At 41.7% G+C, this 26,401-nt stretch overlaps 1 protein-coding gene across 2 annotated transcripts in view; it reads left to right on the forward strand.

Annotated features, from left to right (window-relative positions):
- PAPPA2 (pappalysin 2) overlaps positions 1-26,401 on the forward strand; it is a 456,471-nt gene that overhangs the window by 365,257 nt on the left and 64,813 nt on the right. For both annotated transcript variants that reach the window (XM_072830732.1, XM_072830733.1), the window contains 3 exons: positions 9,475-9,646; positions 13,024-13,201; positions 14,366-14,579. In XM_072830732.1, coding sequence (XP_072686833.1) covers positions 9,475-9,646; positions 13,024-13,201; positions 14,366-14,579 — 564 coding nt within the window. The remainder of the gene's footprint in view (positions 1-9,474; positions 9,647-13,023; positions 13,202-14,365; positions 14,580-26,401) is intronic.

The raw sequence follows: 26,401 nt of genomic DNA on the forward strand, positions 1-26,401 counted from the left end.
ACTAATAGAAGTAGAAATGTCATAAGTTGTTATCAACACTTTATAGCAAAACTGTTGTCTTATGGACCTTGACAATTCAAAAATAGACCAGGGCCCCACTAAGTCAACCTAGTAGCGGCATCTGGAAGTTTAGGGGAGTACCAGAAACAGAAAAAGTGGTACTGAAAAGGGAGATGAGTTTAAAATGTCACCTGCTTCTCAATTTTGCTCAGGGCTGGCCCTGTCCTTATGGTCTGTATTCATAGCAGCTGGTAGAGCTAGCACAGAAAATAAAAACAAACCAATATTTCCAGGATTCTGTCATTTTGCCAGCCTGCCTAGTAGACAGACACTGTTGACGGATTTGACCATAAGTTCTGGTTGGAATGACTCTCAGGCCCTGTCTGGTTCTATGTAGCCATAACCGTGGAGGCAGAGGAAGTCTGGGGATTGAAGTGGCAGGAAGCCCGATGTCCAGACCCCTGTCTCCTGCTGTTGGCTACATCATCAGTCTCACCACATTTCAGGACAGTCCCCCCCCTCCCTTCTTTGGACCTTCATTTCTCCATAAGCAAATGAGCCATGGACGTTGCAAGGCTTGGGACAGCTGGTGGAACAAAAGAACAGAAGGGAGGAATATTCCAAATCTGATGTCAACCAAGGACTGACAAATCCCCGGATTATGAGATTATGGGAACAATGGGAAGCTTCTGTTGGGGAGTCCCAAAACTTTAGGGGGAAAAGAAGCCGATGGGGAGAGGGAGATTCCCAAAGGGGCCCAGCATGTGTTTTATGTTCTACTTCTGCAACATTGTGATATTTGGTCTTGGTCCGTTGTTCTTGGCTCACAGCTCCCAAAACCTTGGAATTTCCTAAGTGTGGAGAGTGATAAAGGTATCTTTTGTTATGTGAATGAGGTGACTTTTGGAAAGTACTTAAGGATGAGACTGATTGTCAGTAGAGCCAAACATGTGATTAGAAGGTTAGAAGTTTGAGTCCTACCCCTTGACCTTCAGGGAGCAGGGAGGGGCCGAAGGTTGAATCAGTCAATCAAGCCTATGTACTGAAGCTTCCATAAAAATCCAAAAGGCTGTGTTCACACATAGAGATTGGGGACGGTGGTACATCTGGAGGGGGCATGGAAGCTCTGTGTCCTTTCCCCATGCCTCGCCCTGGGCATCTCTTCCATCCAGCTGTTCCAGAGTTCTACTTATTATTTTATAATAAACTGATAACCAGTAAGTAAAATGTTTCTCTGAGTTCTCTGAGCACCTCTAGCAAATTTATCAAATCTGAGGAAGAGGTCTTGATTTATAGCCAGTCATAAGTATCTGTAACAACTTGGCTTTGTGACTGGTGCCTGAGTTGGAGACAGGCACAGTCTGGTAGAACTGATCTCTTAACCTGTGGAAACTGGTGCATTCTCTGGACACACAGTGTCAGGACTGAGTTAAATTCTCAGACACCCTGCTAGTGTCCAAGAATTGCTTGGTTATAAGTGTGGGAAACCACATCCTCCCACACACATATATTGGAACTGGTTTCAGAACACCTATTTAACTTCTGTGTGTCAGTTTAAGACTCATTGAAGTCTTGGCTTGCAAATCCTCAAGACCTGAGTTTACACAGCTTCTGAATCGCCACAGAGAAGTCATGCTACCGCTTCCTCCTGCCCTGTAGGAACTGTTCTAGGAATGACACAGATAGAAACTCATACTCACTAAACTTCATTCACAGGACTGTACTGTTCCTTCACTTAACTACATGCATTTCACAATTCTTCAGGCTGGGCCAATGAATGTGGCTAGGGAAGTGTGACTCCCAGATTAATAGTTTAATTGGTATCTGGGATGAATAGTAAGTAGGACAGTGGTCAACAGTACAATCATTTGAGGTCTCCAGAGATCACTCCTCATTAGGAAATGCCCCACATGGAGATGGTTACTGCCTTTGCAAACTGGAAAAAAAAATATTTTATATGTATATAATTTATGTTTTTACAATTTATGTATATACACACACGTCTATTCTTTTTTTTTAAAGATTTTTTTTAAAGTAATCTCTACACCCAATGTGGAGCTCAAACTCACAACCCTGAGACCAAGAGTTGCATGCTTTACCAACTAAGCCAGCCAGCACCCCTGTTGTTTCTGATAGGTGATTCTGCTTCCCTGATGCTGTGCTAGGAAGCATATCCCCTGCCAATTAGCCATCAATTATTTTGACTCTTCTTTTGATATTCCACATATTTTATAATCTACATTAAAATCATGGGTTCTGAGACTCAGTGAGGCAGGGATTTTGAAAGGGAGCACTTTTGGCTGTGTGATGTAAATCTGTTTCTCTTTAGAAGGACAGGGGGCATTTGGATGGGACTTCTAGTGTTACAGCCAGGCGTGGTAAAAACTGTGCCCAGAATTAGAAATGAGTGAAGCAAATTACCCAGTACTGGGGCCACCAGAGTCCAGTCCTGAACTTACAAATAGGTCACATTCTAGGAAGAGATGGCCTTATCCCAAGGGGCTGACTTCAGGACAAAACCTTCGATAGAGGGAACCTCTGCTTTCCCAGCATACAGGAATGGAAGAAGTCTGCTTCATGCAATAATTCATCATTTGTCTGTCATGAGGAAAGAAACAGAATTGCTACTGAGATTCCTCTGTTTCTCTCAGATGAGGATCTTCAGAGGAGAAGAACTTGAATGAATTTTCCCTTCCTGGTTGGCCTGATACTTCAGTAAAACCCCTCAAAGTACCAGCATTGTGTTGCCCAAGAAGGCTGATGGAAATATACTTGACATTTAGTCTGGTTCCTGTCCTATGATGCAAAGATGGAGCCAGAGTGAGGAGGAGGTAGAATGAGGAGCCAGAGTAGAGATCATATCTTTTTGTATTGGTTTAGAGAAACAGCAAAGCTCTCTAAAGATGGATGCTATTAATTATTATTTGGTTTTGCTGTTGGTGGTGGCAAGATTAATGAGAATTCTGTTTCTTCCAGTCCACTCTACATTCTGTACATTCTACTTCCATCTGCTGCCAAATCCAGAGCATACATTCCTTCTTAGCCCACACCCTCTTATTTCAATAAGAATCAATAAAATGCAGTAGGGGAATGGCCAGAAATTTGATCCCCTTACTATTTAACCTTAAAAGAGCTGTTTCTCCAGAAACCACTGGGATTGCTATTTGGTCAATGGTGGCACTTCTTGAATAAATGGATTGCAATATTTTGTTTAACCAAGCAACTGAAAAGTTGGGATATTAAGCAAAAACTTACACTGGGCAAGAAAGATTGTGAGAAACTCTTTCTTGGGTTCTCTGCCACATCCTGCCTATTCATGGGTTTTCTGTACTCCCACCTCAATACCACCATCACCTCATCTAGGAAATTAAATATCATGTTAGAGCTGGAAGGGACCTTTAAGAGAACCTAGTTCAAACCCATCAATTTACAAATTTGCAGACAGAGGGCCAGAGTAGTTAAGACACTTACCTAAGGTCATAGATGTAAGCAGGGACAAGCCAAGACCTGAACCCAGGTCACATTGGCCTTGATTGGCTACTTTCTCTATTACACCATGCTGTTTGTCAAAATGTGTGGTACAGATGCCAGACAGTTTCTTCTAAACTAACCTAGATTCCAGATATCAAATTGTGGTCAGCTTTTTCTGGCTGTTAAGGGAGGGTGGGATGTTGACTTGAGAAAAGTACATGAGCTGATGTCATCCTGATTTTGAGTTTGAGCCAAAGCTTAATTAAATGTTTCTTTGTTATTATACTGTAGTCTTAGTGTTCTGGTATATCCCATCATTTCTTTTGGGCTCATTTTCCTTATCTCTAAAATAAGTTTGAGTTGAATTATCTTTAAGGTCCATTTTACTTTTAACAAGCTATGGTTCCTCTAAGATCATTGTTAATGGTCACCCCTATCCCACCCCTTCCCCAGAATTCATGTTCAAGGAAATGTGATCTTTAGCATATAATCTTCCATCAGTCCTCACATGGGAGAAGCAGGGTTTCACTATGGATTCCCTTTTTCTTTTTAAGGTTTTATTTATTTATTTGTTTATTTAGCACATGTGAGTGGGGGTGAGGAGAGGCAGAAGGAGAGAGAGAAAGAATCACAAGCAGACTCCATGCTGAGCATGGAGCCCAGCTCCGGGCTCAATGCAGGGCTCAGTGTGGGGCTTGATCTCATGACCCTGAGATTATGGCCTGCACCAGAATCAAGAGTTGGATGCTCAACTGACTCAGCTACTCAGATGCCCCTTCACTATGAATTCTGATTGCATTTGGGATAGTGTTATCATCTCCTGAAATTCCTTCAGATAACTCAGACTCTCAGAGGATCCTTGGACCAAAGCTGTGGGGAAGCTGTGGACAGAACACCCAGGACTTCGCGTATTTGTCAGAAACTACCCAGCTTCCCAAATCTAGACCTTGGCTGGGAAGTAGGCCAACTTCCTTCTAGTGGCCTCAAGAAATGGAAGATGGAAAAGAGATGCCTGATGTGGTGTGCCCTGGGAGACAGCTCATGACAAGTTTGTTAGTGGGTTTGTCTGCTTCCTCTGCAGAGAATGATATCTGCTCTCTGGGGTCAGCGTTACCCTGTTCTTCACCAACCACTTTAAGGCAGAGGAAGGCTTTGGGAACTTACCTGTCAGCCTGTCTTCAAATATGGTTGTGGGCTCCTGGCAGTATAGGTTCTCTACATTTGTTAGTCATAATTTAAGAGACCCACGCATAATGAATTTTCTTCAGTTCTCAGTGGTGGGGAGGAAATGGTAATATTGTCAAAGTGTTAAGAATGTCATCTTACCTGTGTTCTGTCTGTGGAGTATCAGAGGTTACTTTCCAGAGTATCTTTTTTGCCTTTACAATTTCTGCTCATTCACTGAGGTCAAGTCATACCCAATGTTAAAACTGTCTCTGAAACAGCCATGAATTTATAATCAGTAATGCATGATTTCATTATTCTCTTTGCAGCTATAGTGAAAGCTCCTTCAGAACAGGAAAAATGTATACTTTTGATCTCTCTTATGACTTCTATGTGATAATATGACTTAATACATTGACATGTAACAACGAGGCAGTAGGGCCAGGTTATCCTTCTGGAATCGACCTTGTTATTTTATAGTCTTGGCCTATGGAATTTATTGACATATATTTCAGATTATACATACCAGACCTTCACGGGTCTGGGTTTTGTTCCTGGCGAACACCAAACATTTTGAAACCTATAAAATCACAGATGCTAAAATTCTACCACAAGCCTTCAAAGTCAAAATCTCCAGGGGGCAAAGCCTGGGTATCTATATTTTTTAAAAGCTGCTTAAGTGAGTTTAATATACAACCATGATTAAGAAAGCCTGCCTCATGAGGGTCATTCTTTTGTGGAACTGTGCCAACAGAGGTTTTCCAAATATAGGTGTCACTTACAGACCCAACCAAAAAAGGACACACATACATCATTATGGTAGGATGGCATTAGGATTGTGCCTGGGTGCCCATGAGCAGGTTATGTACAAGAGGAAGAAAGCCTGGGGTGAACGTAATATTTTGTATAGAGATTCCTCGTTGAAAGCATTTTTTAAAATCCTCCAACATAATGACCTTGGGCAGTGAGGACCAGAAGAGAGAGAGTAGAGGCTTGGCAGAGAATTGGAGAGACAACAAAGCTAGAATTATGGGTAGGTGGCCATCTACAGAGTGTGATTTTTAAGAGCCTGTAGACTTAAAATTCCATCATGAAAAACTTATTCCTTTGGTTTAAAACATTGTCCCTGTAACTCGGATGTGAATCACATCTGACTAGATCCATCATATCTTTACCTGAGAATACATTGTGATGGGGTGTGGGGAAAGATCTGGAAAAAGTGGGTGGAAGGCTGAGGAGCTGTTGCCAAAGGAGGAAACATACTAATCAGCACATCTTGCAGACAGTGGCACCTGGACAAACACTGACAATTTGATTCGCTGTCATTTAAAAGAAAATTGCTTGAAGCTAAGACAGACTATGACATATTTTATATTTCCCTGTGACTGCCTTTCTGAGGTCAGGAGCTTCTGGGCTCTCCCTGGCCTATACTGGGAGCTCCTGAACTGAGAAGAAAACAAGAGAGCAGCCTCATCCCCCTGAGGAGGTGGCCTTGTGGTCTAGGCTGGCCCCAGAGTGAGGGCTCTGAGCCCCAGCCCAAGGATTTTCCTCTGACTCTCACTGTGTGGCCTCCAGCCAGTCTCCAAGCAGCTTCAGTTTCCTTGTATGTCAAACCAAGATAAATACCTAACTTCCCACCTCTCTGGGGCATTGTAAGACCTCACTGCTGCCACTTTCATTACCATTTGTTTAAAGACTATAAGAAGAAAGCTTGTGAGAAGTTTTAAGACTGTTTTTACTATTAACATTATCGTTCTGATAAGAGAGCTCCTGCAGCACTGGATAAGAGGAGAATGTTTGGGGAGGGGAAGAGAATGGAGGACATAGGGCACTCAGAAAAGTGAGGTTTGTGTTGGAAGAGAAACAAAAATTGGGGGTTGGGGTACAGGAGAGAGAATTCCACAATTGGTACCAGATGCCATCAGAAGCTAATAACCTGACAAACACCGTCCTCATAAAACAAATTCCTTAAAAAGGAAGCAAATGGAAATGTAAGCTAGTGAAGGAATTTGCAGCAGCTGTCCTAAAACCATTTCTCACTTCATAAACAGGTCTGGGTTTGGTGCCTTTTTTTTTTTTTTTTTTTGCCTTGGTCTTATTTCATGCCACTTCCCCCTCTTCCACGCTCCCCTGTCTCACTCTTCCTCCATTGCTGCCAATGCTGGAAGCAGTTCTTTACACCGGTAGCCATAGCAACAGCAATTAATGGAACCCCATCTTGATGGAAGGAGGCTCATTCAGAGTATTTGTTCTGTGTCTTATCTTAGCACGTATTTGTCCTCAATGATGACATGGATTAATTAATTGGATGGAGTGACTGAAAAACAGCACATGCTATTTCACATTAATTTCTTGGCGACAAGCTGACATGAACCAGAACTGTTAATGATTATGTTTTCTAGTACGCTCTGCATAGCATGCTGAAGAAATAATACTTTTTGTGGACATCAAGAAATGCAGTGCCTATGAAACTTAGAATTCTTTAGGCATCATTAATGAGGTGTACTGATCTCATCTCATGAAGGATAGTCAGGTTTCAGATCCCTTATCCAGATAGGTTCAATAAAGACTCAAGAGAGGATTCATTCCCTGTGTTACATACCCAATTATTAGCATTGGATTAGGAGAGTTTGTGTTGACAATTAACAGCCCCTACCCCGCAATTCATATATTCTTCCCTCCACCAGCCTCCATACAATTAACCTGAGGCATTCCATACCATTGAAGGGAATAATCAGAATTCAAAGGAGTAAAAGAGTTTCTTTCATGCTACTCAATTCCAACACCTCTATCCTGTAGCTAAGCATAGATGAAAGAATGAGAATGTCACTGACATATGACTTAAATCCTATGGGTACAAGATAACAGGCAGCAACTTCAGCATATTCAGGTCAAATTCATCCTTTCTAGATTAGTGCTTTTAAAATCAATTCTCAATTATTTCAAGGTGGTATGTGCATATTCAATGACATTTTATTTTTTGCTTTCTTGTATTGTCGTCCAGCTTTTTAATGAAATCACTGACTGCTAGCACAATACTAGTGCAACTAGGGCAAATAATGATGATGAGATTTACAGTCGCCATTTTGGCTAATATTTAGCACCACTGGCAACATCATGAGCAAGAAAATATAAAAAAATATCTCATTGGTCTCCCCCACCAGATTATGATTTCCTTAAGGGCATGATACTTATTGTACCCCCAGTACTCACACCAATGCCCTGCTAAGAGTAAGTGCTCAGTAGATGTTTATTAGTGAATGAATGAGTAGAGCAAGATGGTTGAATCAATGGTTTGATGATAATATTTTTGTGTTTCAGATTCCCATCTGTCACTTTAGAATTAAATTACCCATTTTAATAGCCATCGACATACTTTGCTGTATAAGCAAATTTAATTCAGCAAACTTGTATTGTGTTTACTACAAGCTAAATGGTGAATGTAAAAGTGGGTAAGAGTCTGTATTTGTCTTCAAGAAGTTCATAATCTAATTGGGCGTTTCAGCACTTAGGAGATACTCAGACACTAATTGCCTTATAGATCAAAGGGTGAATAAACTAAAGAAAAGCAGATGCACACATGACTATCATCTAGGATAGAGTAATAGAAATGTTAGAAGGAAAATATTTTAAAAATTTCCTTGGGAGGCTCAAAGGAGGGAAATATCTTGAGGGGCTTCTTAGAGAAGAAAGGCCTTTTAGAAATCTCAACAAATTGAACAAAGATATAGAAATGGGAAAACCAGAAAGAATGGATGGCTAACAGAAAACAAGCACCGAGGGTGGGACTTGGGCCATTTGCAGAGAAGCAGTAGCGGGAATTACCCCTGGAACAATAATAACGCTGCAGGATATGTACTGTTATTATCCTCTTCTTATGGGGGAAGGAGCTGAAACACTGTAGAGTGAGTAACTCAGCCAAATCACACAGGTAGTAAATGGTGGATCCAAGATTCAAAGTCAGACAGCATGGGGCTAGTGCCCTAATTATTCATTTCTATGGTTTTGCCATGGGAAGAGGGTAATACTCTTTTTGCTCTGTTGCATCTTTGTTGTTGTTATGGTCTACACTGAGTCACCTTGAGCCTAGGGAGTTTAACTCTCTCTCCCATTCCTTGATAATTAACCCTAGAGCTCCAGCAGTGGCCCTCCTTTGCTCAGATGATGTCCTGAAAGCATCTAGCTTTACTGTCCAAAGCATCAGGCACATGGCAGGGGTTTATTATATGCAAGTTTCCTCTTCTTGTCATGGGCTCAATTTCTGATTAGCCAGTGCTGATTTCCAGTGGTTTGTAGTGCTATGGTGACAGTTGTCAGAAATATTTCCAGACCAACCAGTAAATAAATGTTGCTTTTTCTGCCATCTCAGATACCCAGAGCCTTCAGCTGGGCCCTCTGGGATCAAACAACTAAAAGGTTGGTGCCTGACCCAGTCAGGGCCCCCCAGGATTAACTCTTGACCTGGGTCTGCTCTGATTATTTGGGACCCAAAACTATTGGTTGTTAAACATTTCAACATTTCATTTCTCTGATCCAGCCATTTCTGATGCCATCCAGAGCTCTTGGGACATTCCCCACCTTGTTCTGTCACCATTTTGTTCTGAAAAAGCCGTGGAAAGTCAGTTAACCATTCACTACTTGTTAGCTGGTATCCTTCCTGTTTATTTCATGTCACATGGTTCCAGGTGATACAGAAGGTAGTGATGGATTCAATGTAGGTTTTGGAGAAAAATAATTCTCTTTGGTTTAGGGGCACTTTCCAGAGGAAGATGCCAAGTCCTTGCTGCTGCCTGCTGATCTGGAGTCAGTCTAAGATGCTTTTGTTTCTGTCATCCTCAGCTCTGTCCATCAACCCTGCAGGGAGCAGGGCAGCTGTGTACCATTGCTGCTTGATCATGCGGATATGGTGAACTGTACCTCTGAAGGCCCAGGTCACATGAAGTGTGCTATCACCTGTCAAAGGGGGTTTGCCCTTCAGGCCAGCAGTGGGCAGTACCTGAGGCCGGTGCAGGTGAGTTGGAAACCTGTGATCATCAAGACCAAGCTCCTGGGGAGGGAAGGTACTTATGCTCCTCTCCTGGCTGAATCAGGGAAGGGCAGGTATTTTTAAATCACTTGGAAGGAAAGATGAGGACTCCCACAGGTAAGGAGAGCATAGCTTCACAGAAACACAAGGTATATAAAAGCACATGCAGTTCCCATTAACTAGGGTTAATTAACGGTAGGTAGGGATGCTTCTTCTCCTCCTCCTTTCCCTGTCAGAGATTATGATCCCGCCTTTGGCCTTCAAGATGAGAATGCCACGGTTTAGACTTGTCCACAATTTGTAAGCAAGATGGGTTGTGATCGCCTTGTCTGTGGCTCATGGTTTGACCCCCAGAAGAAGGCTGAAGAAAGAGTCAGATTTTCTTCCCTCTGTTACTTAGGTGGTGCTTCTTTCATGATGCTAGCTTTTGCCTAATTTTCCACATTTCTCCAAGCTACTGCAGCACCAGTACCAGCATTTGGAGGTAGTAGAATATATGAGTTAAGAGCATAGTTCAGGTGACAAACATGGAATGAAATTTCGGCTCCACTCTCTATTAGTTGTATAATTTTAGGTAAAAACAAGCAAAAGAAACTAATCTCCTTAAATGTTCTCCCATATTTGTGAAATAATGAGGACAGAAGTATTTATGTCACTGAATCATAATGTTGACTGATTGGAAATAACTTAAAAGCTTCTAGTAAATGGCACATAGCACTCCGTTGAGCTGCCATTACTATAAGCATGATAGTGTATTCCCAACTAAAACTTCTGTTTTACATCTTTCCTTTAGAGAGCTTTCAATACTCTGTAGAGGACCTTTAAACTTGAAATCAACCATTAGAAAATGTGACCGTAATATGAGACAGAGAAAGAATACATTAGGGAAGAGATAATGGTCCTTGAGGAGAGATCCAGAAAGACGTGGTATGATGAGGAAAGAATGTATACATGCCTTATGGTCAGGTATCAGTGGTGCAAGAGATTGGAATCTTGCGTTTTGTACTAACTGACTACTTAGCAAGTTATAGATTCATGAAAACATTTCACTTGCTTAGAGATGGTCTGAACTTAAAGACACAATTGTTGGTTTCAGGTGGTTTAGGTTCTGCATAGAGAGAAACTGTTTTGATATACCTGGAGACACCAACTTCTTGGTCTGTGATACTTTGATCAGAAAGGCAGAGTTCTTGTCACCTATCCTTCACCCAGCTTAACTCACATTAGAAAAAGAGTTAGGAAGAATGAAAAAAAAAAAATAGGGACTGAATACATTTGTGTGATAGGTAAAGAGAGGAAGGGAAGAAAAGACAGTGTTTGCAGTGCATTAAAATTAGGAGCACAGTCAAGACAAAATGGACAATACTTAATGAAGCCAGGAGAAAAATCAGGCAATATATGCAGAGCTGGAGACAGATTGTGGAGGCGATCGTTGTGGTTTGAGGCAGACTTCTACACTGTGATAAGTGTGTAAGGGCAGTCTGGGTTGAGAAGAGGAAGGTGCGAGCTCACCCTTTGCCAACCATCTGGTGGAGTTAGCAAACACAGCTCTCCAGTGGACTGCTTCTGTCACCCCAAGCTGGCCCCAATGAGGAAATTATACAATCCCGGCTCATGATCACAAGACAGTGGGGATATTTGCTTTTTGTTGACACAAGAACTGAAACTAAACAGAAAAATGTGTCTGGCTTTGACTTGGGTCCTTCTGGCAGACAACAGGGAAACATTGGGAAGAGGGAGGAGTGGCTGGCCAGGAGTGGGTGTCAGGGGTGACAGGTGCTTTCACCAGTCATTTTACCTTTGGCTTCACTGCCACTGTGGTCTCATGGTGGGATGGCTGCTGAGCCTCAGAATCTCCCTGCACCCTTTTTGACCTGTGGTAACACACTGGCTGGACTGATGGCTGTGCTCTTTCCCTAAGAACCTGTGAGCTTCCAGGTCTCTCCCTTTCTTTCTCCCTCCCTCTGGACACTTTCTTCCCCCCTTCCCATCTGCTGCTGGGAAGTCCTGCTCATCCTTCACAGGCCGGGTCTGGTGCCACTTTTTCTGTGAACCACCCTGCAGACTCTTGCCTCCTGCTTGTGGAAGGGCAGCTCCTCAGCTAGCCCCTGCCCTGCTGTCTCACAAAGCAAGCGCCGAGATACGACATTGCTATCTCTTGCTACATTTTTATATTTTCTTTCTTCTTGGTCCTCATTTCTTACTTCTTTCCTTTGATCATTTCCATTCTTTGTATTGTATTCTTGCAAATCATTACAGAAAGGAGTAGGCTGTGATAAATAACAATACAGTTCTGCATTTTCCTTCTTTATTTCCTCTCCCCCTCTTCCTCCTCCCTCTTTCTCCTTTCCATTCTTCTCCCTTCAGTTTTCTGAGCCATCATTTCCACCTGTGATTTGTTCTGCTGGTAGATGGCTAGCTCCTTGAGGGTGTGTTGTTTCTCCAAACCTAGACAGAACCTGGCTCTCCTGGGTGCTCGATAAATGTCTCTTTGTTTATTTAGTGATGAGGAAAGTAGGGCTACTCCACAAAAATGCCAGGCTCAGGGAAATGTCTAGAATCTCACCAATTTAACCATGCAATTTGGAAGGTGCCTTGTATGCATTAATTCTCAGCTGCTCTTAGGTACCATGCACCATTCTCAGTGGAGGTAATTATGTTTAATAGTGTTATCAGTTGGTTTATCATCAGGGTCCCAGCAGGAAACAGATAACATGCTCCAAAGTGGGCAGTTTGAGAAAATTTGATACAGGGACTGCTTGTGAAGGTGGAAGCAGGATACAGGGAAATTACAAGGAGATGGCACAGAATCCCAGGGTCAAGGGGTGACATCACCCACAGGCCTGAAGAGTTGACTGCAGGGAGCAGTTAGCAGAACCCACAGGGAGAGAGTACAGGAGAAGGTGGAAAGGACAGCCAAAGGACGAAGCCAACCAGCAGTAGCCTCCTGTGGAAGGAGTAAGAAGAATAAGTACCCTGACTGCCCTTTCCCTCCTGGCTTGGCAATCTCCAGCCAGTGTGCCCTGGGTCCTGGATCCAAGCACAACCCCACAGAGGCACAGTGCATGGTGGGGAAAGGCATAGAATGGATCTAGGAGCACATGGGAGGCAGCCAAGAGTGGCCTGGAGGAGTGTCTCCCATTTCCTGATTCTCCTACACCAACAGGGGCGGTCAGCAGCAGCCTGCCCGGATGTTATGAGACCGTATATCAAGCCAATAGGGCATCAGGAGGCAGCAAGACAAAATCAAAACCTGTTTTGAAGATTTGTACAAATAATCACCAGGACTCTTCCAAAGCCTGGAATCTGCTTATCAAAGCCTTTTCATGTGACCTTGATGGAGGAAAATTCTCTGTTTCTAGACGGAAATCCTACTCACGTGTTCCTCTGGGCACTGGGACCGGGCTGTGAGCTGCATGCCCCTTGATTGTGGTGTTCCTGACCCATCTTTGGTGAACCATGCGACCTTCTCCTGCTCAGAGGGAACAGACTTTCTGAAACGCTGTTCAATCTCCTGTATCCCACCAGCCAAGCTTCAAGGTATTGTCAGCCAACCAGGAACTGAATGCAAAGCTCTGCTCAGCCCCTCTCTCTTTGGGGTACTTTAGGGATCTTTTCTTTACCCTAGTACTCTTCCCATTTGCTGTGCTGTGCCACCCTCTTCTGATAACATCACCAAAGTCCAAAAGGGTGCCGCCATTCTTTGTGCCAATGACATACATGCAAGGAGATACTTAGACTTCCCTGTTTTTGATTGTACGTCCTCTGGAATCCAGCAGCCTAACCTAACAGTTGCCTGATCATATTAATAATCAAGAAGCATTTTATCATGCACATTTTAAAAGGTGATTTTAGTTCTGTTTTATAGATGGGAACAGTTATGTGAGTTGTCACTGGCTATACTGCTAGTAAGAGATGAAAATAGGGTAGAGCCTGCTCTGACCCCACACCTTGCCTTTCGCCTCTCCTCAGACTTTGGTGGGACTGTCAGTGACTCCGGAGGCTTGATACAAATGCAGCTTCCTGAGCCTAATGCTGACAGAGCCTGATTTAGTGGGGCTGAGGTGGGTTGGTGATGCAACTGGGGGACGTCCACGGACTGTGTTTGGAGGAACCATGAATAACACTGAGGCATATAGTGCGGTGTTTGAGTACAGAACTCCACATCACAACTGCCCAAGCTCAAACCCTGCATCTGCCCCTCAATAGCTCAGGCAGGTGCCTTGAACTCAATTTCCCCACCTGCAAAATAAAAGATAACGATGGAATCTCTTGCAGTGACTTGCTTGAGATGTGAAGTTTACACCAGTATTGTAAAATGCTTTGAACAGTGCCTGGCACATAAAAAGCACCATAAATGGGTTATCTATCATTATTACTATGCTTTCCATGACACTCTCACAACTATATTTTTATTATTTGTAGTTGGGAAGTGAAATAATGACTTTTTTGGTAGCCGATCTTTTATTCTGGTCAGGGACTAATTTATCTGACCCCAGTTCTATGTAAGACATCACAGTGGGTACTCAGTGGGTAGAAAGAGACAGGATGAGCACTGGACCTGAGATGTCAGAGAAGCTACTCAACAAAGAATCGTGTGACTTCCTGAGAATGCTGGCAGCTTGACAGGTTTTTGTCCTTTTTGGCTATTAAGTTGATTTCTGGACTCTGCTCTGAGCATCCGTGCTTTTTTCCTGGGGTCAGGACGGAACCCATGGCTGACCTGTCTGGAAGATGGGCTCTGGTCTCTCCCGGAAGCCTACTGCAAGTTGGAGTGTGACGCTCCCCCTGTTATCCCGAATGCTGGCTTGCTCGTGCCTCACTGCCTCCAGGGCAACCACGACGTGGGCTCCGTGTGCAGATATGAATGCAAACCAGGCTACTACGCAGTGCCGAGTGCAGAGAATAAAGTCAGGAGGTGAGCAGGCTTGTTCTTGGATTTTTGCACTTCTCTCTACCCTTATACTCTCATTTCTAAATCTCAGACTGTTACTTTGGAAATAATATTAAGACCTTCTGGGTTGTCCACCACTTGTTGTCTTGGTTTGTTTTTCTATATAATCTCTCTTCACCTGCATGGGTATATTCCCTAGTCATGAGGGCAGGTTGACCAGGTGTGCTTTCTGGAAAGATTCTCCTGCCCATGGGAGATTCCAGGCCTAACCTAGGGGATTTTCAAAGAATCCCTGCTCTAATTATTGTTGTCCTTGAACGTCTGTGTTGGAAGCTTCTCAGGGTATTGTCATGGGCGGAATATCCTCATCAGGACAGTTGGGAACTTAACAATTGTGGCTCTGGGAGAGACAGCCTAGGCTGGTCCCCAATCCAGCCATTTATTGCCTGTGTGATGCTGGGAAGGTTTCTTTCTCTGCCTCAGTCTTCTTATCTGTAGAACAACGATAATAATAATATCTATCTGATAGGGCTGGTGTGGGGACTAAATACATTAATGAATTAATACAATATAAGGTTTGGTCAATTTATTTTTAACACATAAAACATATTAGCCATTAACATTATGGTAGTTTCTCTGCTTTCTCCCTCCTGGACTTTCTGTGTGCACACTCCTGGACCCAGAAGCCAGGAGTGCCTTTCTTCTGATCAGAAAGAATAAAAGCTTTGCAGGATCATTTAAGAGAAAAGGCTTTGAAGAGAGTCATGCTGGGCTCCAAATCTCAGCCATCTCCCCTTTTTATCAGCTGAGTAACCTCAGGCAAGTTACTTAACATTTTGGGTCTCAGTCTCCTTTGTAAGTTGAGGATAATGCCCACATCAGAGTGTTGAACTGAAGATGAAATGAGATAATGCACATCCAACCCAGTGCCTGCCTTGTGCCAATTGCTCAATAAATGATTTCAGAAAAAGAAATTTTCTGAACGAACAAAAAGCTTTCAGGAAAAGAAATTCCTTGTACTCAGTAAATAGTAGCTATTCTTTCCCTATAGTAAATTATGTCAGTGTAGGAGAAAATCCAGTTCATTTCTTACCCAGGACTTAATTAAAAGCCTGACCATTGTAGGTTGTTTTTTTTAAAAGCTGGTTTTTGTTTTTGTTTTTTGAACTAACAAGACCTTAGCTATGCTGAGACATACAAGCTTTGCTTATAAGCGAGAATTCTCTAAGGGGACAGAAGAATATCAGCACACTTGCCCTCTGGCTTGTATTTGCCCTTCACCCCACCATCTTACTAGGAGTAGATGGAGTCTGACTTTGCCCAGAGCCTTCCACTCCAGAGGAAGCACAGGCTTCTATGTGGGAGGGGGGAGCAAGTTGGACGAGGGCCAGGCTGATGAGAATATGAATAATACTGATGAAATATTCATAAGAGGCATCACTCTGGTTCAGTGGACTCTAGCAGGTATAGTCAACAGTTTTTGACAACTGAAAACACATTTGCATGTGATTTTCATAGGGTCTAGATCTATTTGCATAGGCATGCATTGACAGGCAGTGAGGACCCAGGCCATCTTAAGTGCGAATCATAGCATAGCTCCTCTGAAGGCGGCTGTTTTCTGGCTTTTTCCCTCTCATTTCTTGCCTCCCTTTACACAGACCTGCAGCTGACTCAGGTGTCTGCAGAGCGGTGCAGAGAATAATTGAGGGGGGAGAGAAAAGTCTCAGGAACCCGAAGAATTAAGGGTGGAAGGATTATTTCTAGCTCCCTTGGCCCATGACTGAACTCTGTGTTGCGAATGAGGCATCCCCCCCAGAACTGTGGGCTTTCTCCCTTACCCTGGGCCTGTTTCCCCAACCAGGGCAGGGGCACACAGCAGCCATTTATTGGTACAGCTTTTCTGGTTGAGAAACTGGAAGCTTGCAACATCGGCATCAGTTTTGGCATAAACACTTACATTCACAAACACCATGCTGAGAAAAGATTAAATTATTTACCACACTGTGTAAACTGATTTAAATCTTAGTTTACACCTGTTTACATAGCAGGCGGTGGATTGGTAATCAGAAGTTTGTAAATCAGGCGCAAATCACTGTCACTTACCACTTCTGTTTACTCAACGGACTATGTCAGCCTTGTTCCTTGCTTGGTGGAAAGAGCCCAGAGCCATACAAATGGGGCTCTACACTTCTTCCTTGGATGTGCAAGCAGGAGAAGAAAAGATTGAGAAAAGCAGGCAGGGAGAGCAATCCAGACAGAGTGGGCACATGCTAATTTTATGAGTTGTGGAAAAAATCCACTTGATGGTCAGATTCACAGCTTGTTGTTTGCATGACTCTGAACAACAGACTCAATATCCATGTGTCTCAGTTTTTGCATCCATAATGTGAGGGGTAGAGTAATTTCTATCCAACAGTGTTGTTTGAAGGCTGAAAGTAGGTAACGTCCTGAAAGCATTTTATCAGCTATGACGTTCAATGTAAGCACCAGGTATTCCTTTTTGTTCATTTCTTTTTAAAACAAGGCAACAACTACAAGAAAATCAGCCAAGTACATTCCCTTCCTGCTCTTCTCAAGTCTATTGAACATTGTTTCAAGAGAAAAGAAAGTACTGGATCTGGCTTTTCTCTTGGGATTAACCCATTTAAGTTTTGTCCCATTCTGCTCAGAGGCTGCAGGGCGGGCATAGCCGCAATTGGCAAGTTCACCACCTTCATGCTCTATGCCAGTCTGAGGAAACATGCATGAGGAGGAGGACCTACACTCTGACCTCAGGGAGCACACAGCCTCCACACTCCCTCTCTCATGTGCTTTATTTTTCCATGAAGTATAGCAGAGAAGGAGACAGCTCCAAGAGAGGCACTTTCACATGGCTCCTGGATTCCTGGCCCCTTCTTCACAGGATTAGAAAGTAGCACTGCCCACACCGGATCTAGTTCCTGAGAATGGAAAATGCAATGGCTTAGGCCTGGGTCAGGGACTGTGACCTTAAAGTCATGGCTGGAGTCAGCATCACCCAAGTCCAGTGGGTTCTCCAGAGGGAAATTGATAAGGAGGGTAAATGGATGTTGGGGAAGCAAAAAATCAATTAAAAAATTAATCTCTATTATATAATACAGCTATACAATGGTACAGCCATATCATGAAATAGCCTGGTACTATCAACGTGTTTGGAAGAACATTAAAGACAAGGGAAGACATTCACAATACAATGTCAAGTGGATAAAAGCAAGAAAATAATTGTTAAAAATGATACAATTTCTATTTTTCATATTAAAAGAATATTTTTATCATTTTTATAGTAACTAGAAATGTTTATGATATTAGTAATTATTCTCTATAATCCTACCTAGAGATTATAATTACTAATATCATAAACATTTCTAGTTACTATAAAAATGATAAAAAAAGCAGAAAAAGAAAAGATGTTCTCTATAATCCTACTACCTAGAGATTATATCTTTTCTTTTTCTGCTTTCTTATATTTGCTAAATTTTCCAGATTTTATGAGATAAATGGATAAACAGTTTAAAAACAAAATGAAGTGAGCTATTAAGAGTAGATTATAGCAATTTGTGGAGGCAGAGAGTAAAAAAAATGGAAAATTAGGCAGATCTTCCAAAATGGGGAACCCAGAAGAGACTGGCACTCCAAGATGGCAAGAAGAAAGGTACATGAGCTTTCAACCCTGTGCCCAAAGCCTTCTATGTTTTGAGGACAAGCATGTCTTTATTCTTTTTTTTAAAGATTGTATTTATTCATTCATAAGAGACACACAGAGAGAGGCAGAGACATAGGCAGAGGGAGAAGCAGGCTCCCTGCCAGGGAGTCCAACGTGGGACTCAATCCCAGGACTCTGGGATCATGACTTGAGCTGAAGGCAGATGCTCAGCCACTGAGCCACCCAGGTGCCCCATGTCTTAAATCTTGAAGACCACTCCACACCTTTTTTCCTCCAGTCTCAACACCTCTTCCCAAACTTCCAGCTATCACCTCCATCCCCAGAGTGAAGAGTCTGCCCACAGGTATGCAAACTAATCTATACCCCAAACATGCACTCCTCCCTACCTGCTGTCTAAAATGAAGTTCACCACCTTTGCTGTAGATGCTGTCTCCCTTCTTGGGGATTTCTCTCAACCCATTTAACTTCTTTTCTACATCTGAGGCTTCTCCTTCCCTCTTGCCCAGTTACTTCTCTTTCATGGTGCTCGGGTTTCTCCCATGGTACAATTCAAACAAGCAGAGCCTTTTCTTGATCTCGTGCCCCCGTCCCCAGCTACCACTCTATTTTTGTCTCTCCCTTTTACAATGAAACTTGTAAGAGTTGTTTGTACTTCCTATCTCTATCTTGCCATCTTTTCCCTCCTTCATAGTTTGACATTCATGTTTTTATTTCGGTCTCTTCACTAGAGCTGTGATTGCCATGGATCTTTCTGCTGCCAAATACAGTGACTCTTCTTGGTCCTCAGGTTACTTGAGAATATTTGGTTTATGTTGTGGTCACCATGAGAGATAGGATGGATCCTTCTGCCCATAATTTGGTGTGATGTTGAAACTAATGATACTACACATAGACCAACAGACTTTGAAAAGATGTATTACTCACATAATGAGGCCTTCTGGAAAGAGAAGGGGAGGATCCCAGGTTGATCTTTCAGTGGCCAGGGAAATCAGGGAAAGGAGAGGGCCTGGAGTTTTATGGTGCTTTGGGTGTGGGGCTTCGGGTTTCTGCAGGTGAACAGAACCTGTGTGGTTTGAACTTTCTGCTGAGGCCAAAAGAGGAAGCATACAGCTTTCTGATAGGCTTGCTCAGGTGTGAGAGATGCTGGGGCTTGAAAGCTGTCAACAAACATTAAAAATGGAGTTAGACTCTTTATTACAGCATAATTGGCTGCAGTCTGCTTGAAACTTCTTCCTTTATTCTGTTCTTTTTTCACTCCCTGATTTTCCTCCTTCTCTATCTCTTCTCAATTTTGTTTTCTAGCTTTACCCCCTCTGCCCATTTCTTCAATGTAGATGTTTCTCTGGAGTTCACTTTTTTCTCTTGTTCTGCACACTTGTCTGGGATAAAGCTTATTTACCCTGTAGCCTCAACCATCATCCACATGCTGATGCTTCCTAAATCAGTACCTTCTACTCTAGTCTCTTCTAATAAGGACCATTAGAACAACTGCCTATGGATATAGCCACTGGGATATCCCATCTGCATTTTAAACTCTTACTATATAAAACAGAGCCTATTATAATCCCTTTCAAGTATTTTTAAAAATATTTTATTTATCTATTTGAGAGAGAGTGAGAGAGAATACAGAGGGAGAGGGAGAAGTAGACTCCTTGTTGAGCAGAGAGCCCAATGTGGGGCTCAATCCCAGGACCCCGAGACCATGACTTGAGCCAAAGGCAGATGCTTAACCAACTGAGCCACCCAGGTGCCCCGGTCTCTTTCAAATCTTAACATCCTTCTGTGTTTCATGTGGTTGGTCAGGCCAAGAACCTGCACAAAACTTCAGTCTCCTTCACCCCCATTCAAACCAGTCATCAACTTTCGTCAAGTATCATCTTACTGAGTTTCAGATATGTCCATTTCTCCACTTCTCTATAGCAGGCCACTATCCTTTTTCACTTCTGACCTGGTCTTTCTGACTAGTCTTTCTCCCTTTAATACATTCACTACTTTCAGCAAAAATGATCTTCAAAAAACAGAATTCCAATTATAGTTTTCCCCTACATAAAATTGAGTGGCAGCCATTTCACTAGGAAAGTAAAAACAAAAAAAGCTTAAAATAGTTTTAACGTCTTATACAATCTAGCTGGATTTGCGTACTTCTACAGGTTCATTGCTTACTTTCTTCCCTGGGAGACCACTTCCTTCCAACTGTTCTTTTTCACTCCCTGATTTTCTCCCTTCTTCTCTAGGCTCTCATATACCATTGGATTTATTCTACTTCTTTATCTAAGCCAAGGTTAACATACCTCTGGGTCAGAGCTCTCCCCAGCAGTGACCTTTGCCTTAGCTTGATTCTTACTCTCCTATTTTTAGCATAGATACGGTTTTATCTAGGAAGACTACCAAATCTCTCCAGTCTTTAAGAACTGTCCTTCCCAGGATTACACTGCACACAGAACTTCCCTGATAACATCATTTAACTCACTGAGTAGAAATGGTCTGGTTATTTGTCTATATTCTCTAACAGACCATGAATATTTGTTTAGCTTTGTGTGCCCAATGGCTACTACATTTATTGGTAGGTACTCAATAAATACTTTATGAATGAATGAAAATACATTTATTAGAAAGGCCTTAATAGGAATTTGATTTGAATTTGATACTAATAAATGGTGAAGGAAAGGGAGCGGTTTCTTATGAGGGAGTGGAGATCTCTGTTTTAAGGGCTTTAGAATGGAAGAACTCCAAGAATATATGTGTATGTTTTTCTTCTAGCAATTGTCTCGGTAACATGGAAGGAATCATCTTCTCCAAAGACTGTTTACTTTTATCTATTCAACACATATGTAAGCTTGATTAGCACAACTCTGTACAAGTTAATAGTACCACAAAAGGATTAGACCTCTCAACAAGCTCACCAGAACAACAAGTTCTCATACCTGGTGCACATTAGTATCATTTGGGGAGATTTAAAACATCTTAATGTTCAGCTCATACCCTAAACCAATTACATGAGAATGTGCAAGTGGCATCCAGGCATTAGCGTTTTGCCAAGCTTCCCAAGTTGTTCCAATATACAGCCAAAATCAAGAAGCACAAGTTTAGGGAAACCTTTGTTTCTGTAAGAACAGTATCAGTCATGGGATTTTGACTTGTCTAAAAAATATCCAGAGTAATGTTTTCTTTTTTCAAAATTAGTATAACAGCACTTTTGCACGCCAGATTTTTACATGTCTCTTTGAGGCTTATTTATATTTGGAGTTAATCAAAAAAATTACAAACAATTGTAACTCCAAAGAAATTGTAAAGTTTACGTAGTATCATGAGTCCTTTCTTATTGATATTTTACAACATGTACACAGGCTCCTTTAAGCTATTTTCTTTTCCTCCCCCACAATTTACTTCCACATACACATCATTGTTTATCACTCCTCTCTTGTTTTATTAACTTGATGTCCCACAAAGCTAAAATAAGTGTGTTTGGCTTATATTTATCAAAAAGACCATATTATGTTCTCCCCTTATCTTTCACTCCCACGATTACCTTTTTCTCATTAGGTGTTATCTTTATGTGCGAAGGTTAGGCTAACCTCATTAGGGCCCATAATTAATTTAACTTATAAATTATTCCAACCTTCTAAGTTTACTTAGACACCCTCTCCCTCTATAAGTCATGCGCCAAGATGCCATGTGAAGGGTGCTGTAGTAGTCAGATCTTTCTTAGATTATAAACAGCCGTACTTTCTGAGAGTCATTGTGGTATCAATTTTTCCAAAGAATACATATCTATTTAATTTCTATAAACACAAATGTAGGTAAAGATGGTAAAAAATAGACCTCACATTAAGACTATTTAGCGTTTAACAAATGTTTGGTTGGTAAACCTCTTTAATGGATTTTGTCTCTTCTGACTTGAGAGGAAGGCTTGAGATGGCTGTGGACTATACATGTGGACTTGACCCATCTCTACATGCAGAAAGATCATTTGGTATGACAGAGAGTTAAAAAGCATAAGGCCTTGGATCTGTTCTATTGAATGCATGATATAATAAGATGATAGTATAATATGGTATGCTATGATATAGTAATGCATAACTTGATATACTGTAATAATAATATACTTCAATATATTATTAGACAGATGAGGAAACTGAGACTCAGAGTATCATTAGTAGCCTTCCCACAATCACTCAGGGGATATATGCTGTTAAACCATTCTGACTCCAAAGCCCATGCTCTTGGCTAACAAGACTTTCAATATTGAGTAAATCACTACATCTCTCTGGGCCTTCCCCCCCCCGCCCCCACATTTGTAAAATAAGGGGAAATCTTGAGAAACTTCCAGCTCTAAGAGTCTATATTTTATTTTCCATCTCAGTAGAATCAATGAGAAGAGTTAGCACTTTGGCATAATACTATTGAGAGAAGTGATACATAACAATTTATTGCCACAAGGAAAAGCCAGAGAAACAGTGATATAATACTGCACAGGGCACAATCTTAGTCGGCAGTACTTATGGTAATACTTGGGGAACTTCTGGTCTGAGTAAACAGTCCAGGTTTTTATTCTCTTCTTTTCAATAGGTTTTGGTGAATTGTTCTCCATCCACACCCAAGAGGAATAGATCTAGGTATTCCTTGAAGCCAGTAGATGGGTCCATTTTTAAGATCTCTAGAATTGAGTCTGAAGATTAAGTACTTCTCTGAAATTTCCCTAGAGAAGAAAATTTAATCAGAATGCTAGGAAAGTATTCCTTCATCCAAGATTTTTCTCTTAGCTTAATACATAGGCCCTGGGATTAGTGAGATCTGACTTTGAATCTCTGTCACTTATTAGCTCTTAGACCTTGGGCAAGTTACTGATCTATACTGAACATCACTGTTTTCATTTACAAAATGGATATTAGGAAATAGAAATACTTATAGCTTCTTAAAAGGAGTAAATTAGATAATAGATGTAAAGAAGTGAGCACAGTTCTTAGTCATATAAAACTCTAGGTTGGCAGTAGCTGGTATTTTATCATCATCATCATCATCGTCGTCATCATCAGGTTAATGCCCCTTGCAAAATGGCTGTTGCTTTTGGTGTGTAAACTTCTTCTTTAACAAGGAATACACTCACCTACATTTTTATCCATGGCTGTTGTCTCCCATCCATGGTTGGTGCCTATCTGCTGAAAAACTGCATAGGAATAGGATGACTGAAGCTGGCATTTCAGGTAGGAGGTACAGGTGTTCATTACCGGGTCCAGTAGGGGAGTGCACTTCCTTTGCCTATAACACACACACACACACACACACACACACACACACACACACACCAAAACAGAAAGTTCATTAAATTAAAAAAATATATATGCAGTTCCCTACCCCAAGCAGAACCCTCTCCAGATGCTTCAACTCAGTATCCAAATACTACAGTGGCTTCCAGTAGACCATGAAAAGGGAAAAGAGGGATATAAGGAGAAAGAAATGGAAATGAAATAGCAAGATAGAACTGAACATACTTCAACAATTGGGACAAACAAATGAGGTCAGACTGGTGCGGGAACAGAAAGGAAGGGCATGTCCTGGAGATGTTACCTGGTTTTTTAGACTCTTGATATTTTTGAACTATAGCTTGAAACTCTGAGGTTCAACTGATTTTATCATACCATAGGAAGGGAAAGAAAGACTTGGCTAGTGAAATGGAAATGTGTAGTTAAGACAAATGCTAAACTTCTTAAATATTCTGGATTTGTGATTTCTAAAAAGTCAGTAAAACAATCTACATAATTTTTAAATTCTGTCCTAACATTGTGCATATATGAACAGATGTTAAACCTATATATATAGACAGAGACACATGTGCTATCTATGATTTGCCAATGAAGGGACACACTATAATCTCTGTGTACACTCATGCATCTGTGAAAAATAGAAATTTGTTTTCTTTCCATTAAGACATTGTCTGGCTTTATAATTATTGTTTATAGTAAATACATTCAAAGTTTATTCTTGGAATCCTCAATTCTCTTGCCATTGTAGGATAATGTGAGCTTTAGGCTAATTGATTACAGCCTCTTTTGGCATCAAAGTGACTAAACCTCTTCTCCAAGCCTTGGCCACTCATATGCACACCTGGGTGCAGGCCAGCTCCCTGCCGTAGGCTTCCCAGGGCTCCAGCGATTGGCATGCAGGCCTTTACTTCAAACACAGCATTTGTTGAACTTGTAAATTTCCCTGTGACCTTCAATCTCAAGCAAGGGAGCATCTGATTGTAAAGCTATCCTTCCTCTTTTGATATTATATTGACTGCTGATTTCTCTATTAATTAGGAAGAATAATTTTTAAAATCTTATATGAGTAAGCACTGGATTTCACACACACACACACACACACACACACACACACACCAACAGGGCTTTCTTCAATCCATACTTTGTCTCTCTGATGCCCTTTCTTTGCCTTTTTTTTCTCCTACCCCATCCTCTCCTGCTAATCCCTTTTTTGGTCCTAGTGGGTGAACATTTTGATTTTGACCTTGCTTTTGCTGTCTATGATGGAGTCAGGTCTGGCCCAACTGATTTACAAACTACCTCCTGAAGGTGTCTGGATGGCACAAATATCTGAAGAACTGAGAAGGTTTGGAAGGCTGAGTAGAATGTTACCACAGAACATCACACACACAGGGTGAAAGATAAGAGAAGGAGGGACAGAGAGTATGGCTGAGTAGCTCTTTCGAGTATCAGAGCTAATAATTTCTGCTGCTCTTTGGGAATTGTATGTGCCATTCATTGTACTACATGTTGTATATACACTAAATTTTATAATCTTCTAATAAGCCTGTAAGGAAGCTATTATAAACCCCAATTTTCAGATAGGAAAGCTGAGGCAAGAAAGCTAAGTAATTTTAAAAGCCCGAGATTTATTTAGAGCCACATCCGGAGTTCAAGTGTTAGTCTCCTGATTCCAAATCATCTGCTCTTCACTACTCAGTCATGCTGTAATCCTGATGAGAATCACCCGATGCAGCCACTAAAAGCTTGCTGAAGGCTACTGAGACCTCTGACTCTGTCTTTAGTCCAGGAAAATTTCAAGGAGAATGTTAACCAGCCTTTTCATTCTAGCCCACATCAGAAAGCTGAGCTATCAGGAGCACTGCAAACATGGGATTCCCCTTTGTAAAGTCCAAAGTCCTTAGGTACGTCGCAACCTTCTAGAAATTCTAATAACTCCTTAGCGGGTTCAGGTTTTATCATTGCTCCGACTTCTGGACAAGGGGCCATGTAAAGAGCTTTGCTTTCTGAAAGAGGGACAATGACATGCAGTGATTGAATAGTTAATTCCAAGGTGAGGGTTTGGATATGTGTTTATACTGTGAGCACTTTCTATCAGACCTGTCTGTGAGTTGTACTGACCGGGAACAGAGATATAATAATACCTGGAGGAATTCACACGCTGAAAGCGTTGTGAGGATAGACAAAGGATTTCTTAAATGAGAGAACTTGCCCTCTGAAATTGAATTCATACAATTTGTGGCCCTTTTCTGCCAGAATTTTGTCCCACCTGCCTTCCCACAGGCTCTTCTCTTGCCCTGCCTTTTCCTCACCACAAGATAGAACAAGATAAAGCTGAACATACTTCAAAAATTAGGATGGGCACAGATATGCATACTTTTCCCATTTATACTTTTGGCTGAGATTTCAAATAGACTCTACCTTTTACGCCTCTGCATTCTTGGATGCATCGATCTCCTGGCAAGTATTCCCTTCTCCTCCTTCTCTACCTAATGAACCCATCTCAGAGTGTTTCTTTCCTGATATCCTTCATGTCCTCAGGCAGTGCTGAGGCTCCCTCTTTGGACTCCCAGAGGTCAGTTGTATTATGGTATTAATATTTGTTTCTACAACTGTGGAACCTAATGTAATGCATGTGCCCATACTAGAAGCTCATGAATATTTGTTGACTGCTTGTATGAATGAACAGATAACTGAAGAATGAAAGATGGTGAAGGCAAGAGATTCCTATTTAATATTTTTTTGTTTTGGAACCAGTTCACTTCAGTGTAATCACCAGGTCCTCGAATACAGACTGAGAGGAATGAATATTAGAATTCTGCAGTGATGTTAATTGTGTCATATATGTTTGGGTTTAACCTGAGCAGATTTCGTAAGAAGATAACCCTGTTAGCTTTATG

The sequence above is a fragment of the Canis lupus genome, chromosome 6 (genome assembly GCF_048164855.1).
Source record: "Canis lupus baileyi chromosome 6, mCanLup2.hap1, whole genome shotgun sequence".
Taxonomy (NCBI): Eukaryota; Metazoa; Chordata; class Mammalia; order Carnivora; family Canidae; genus Canis; species Canis lupus.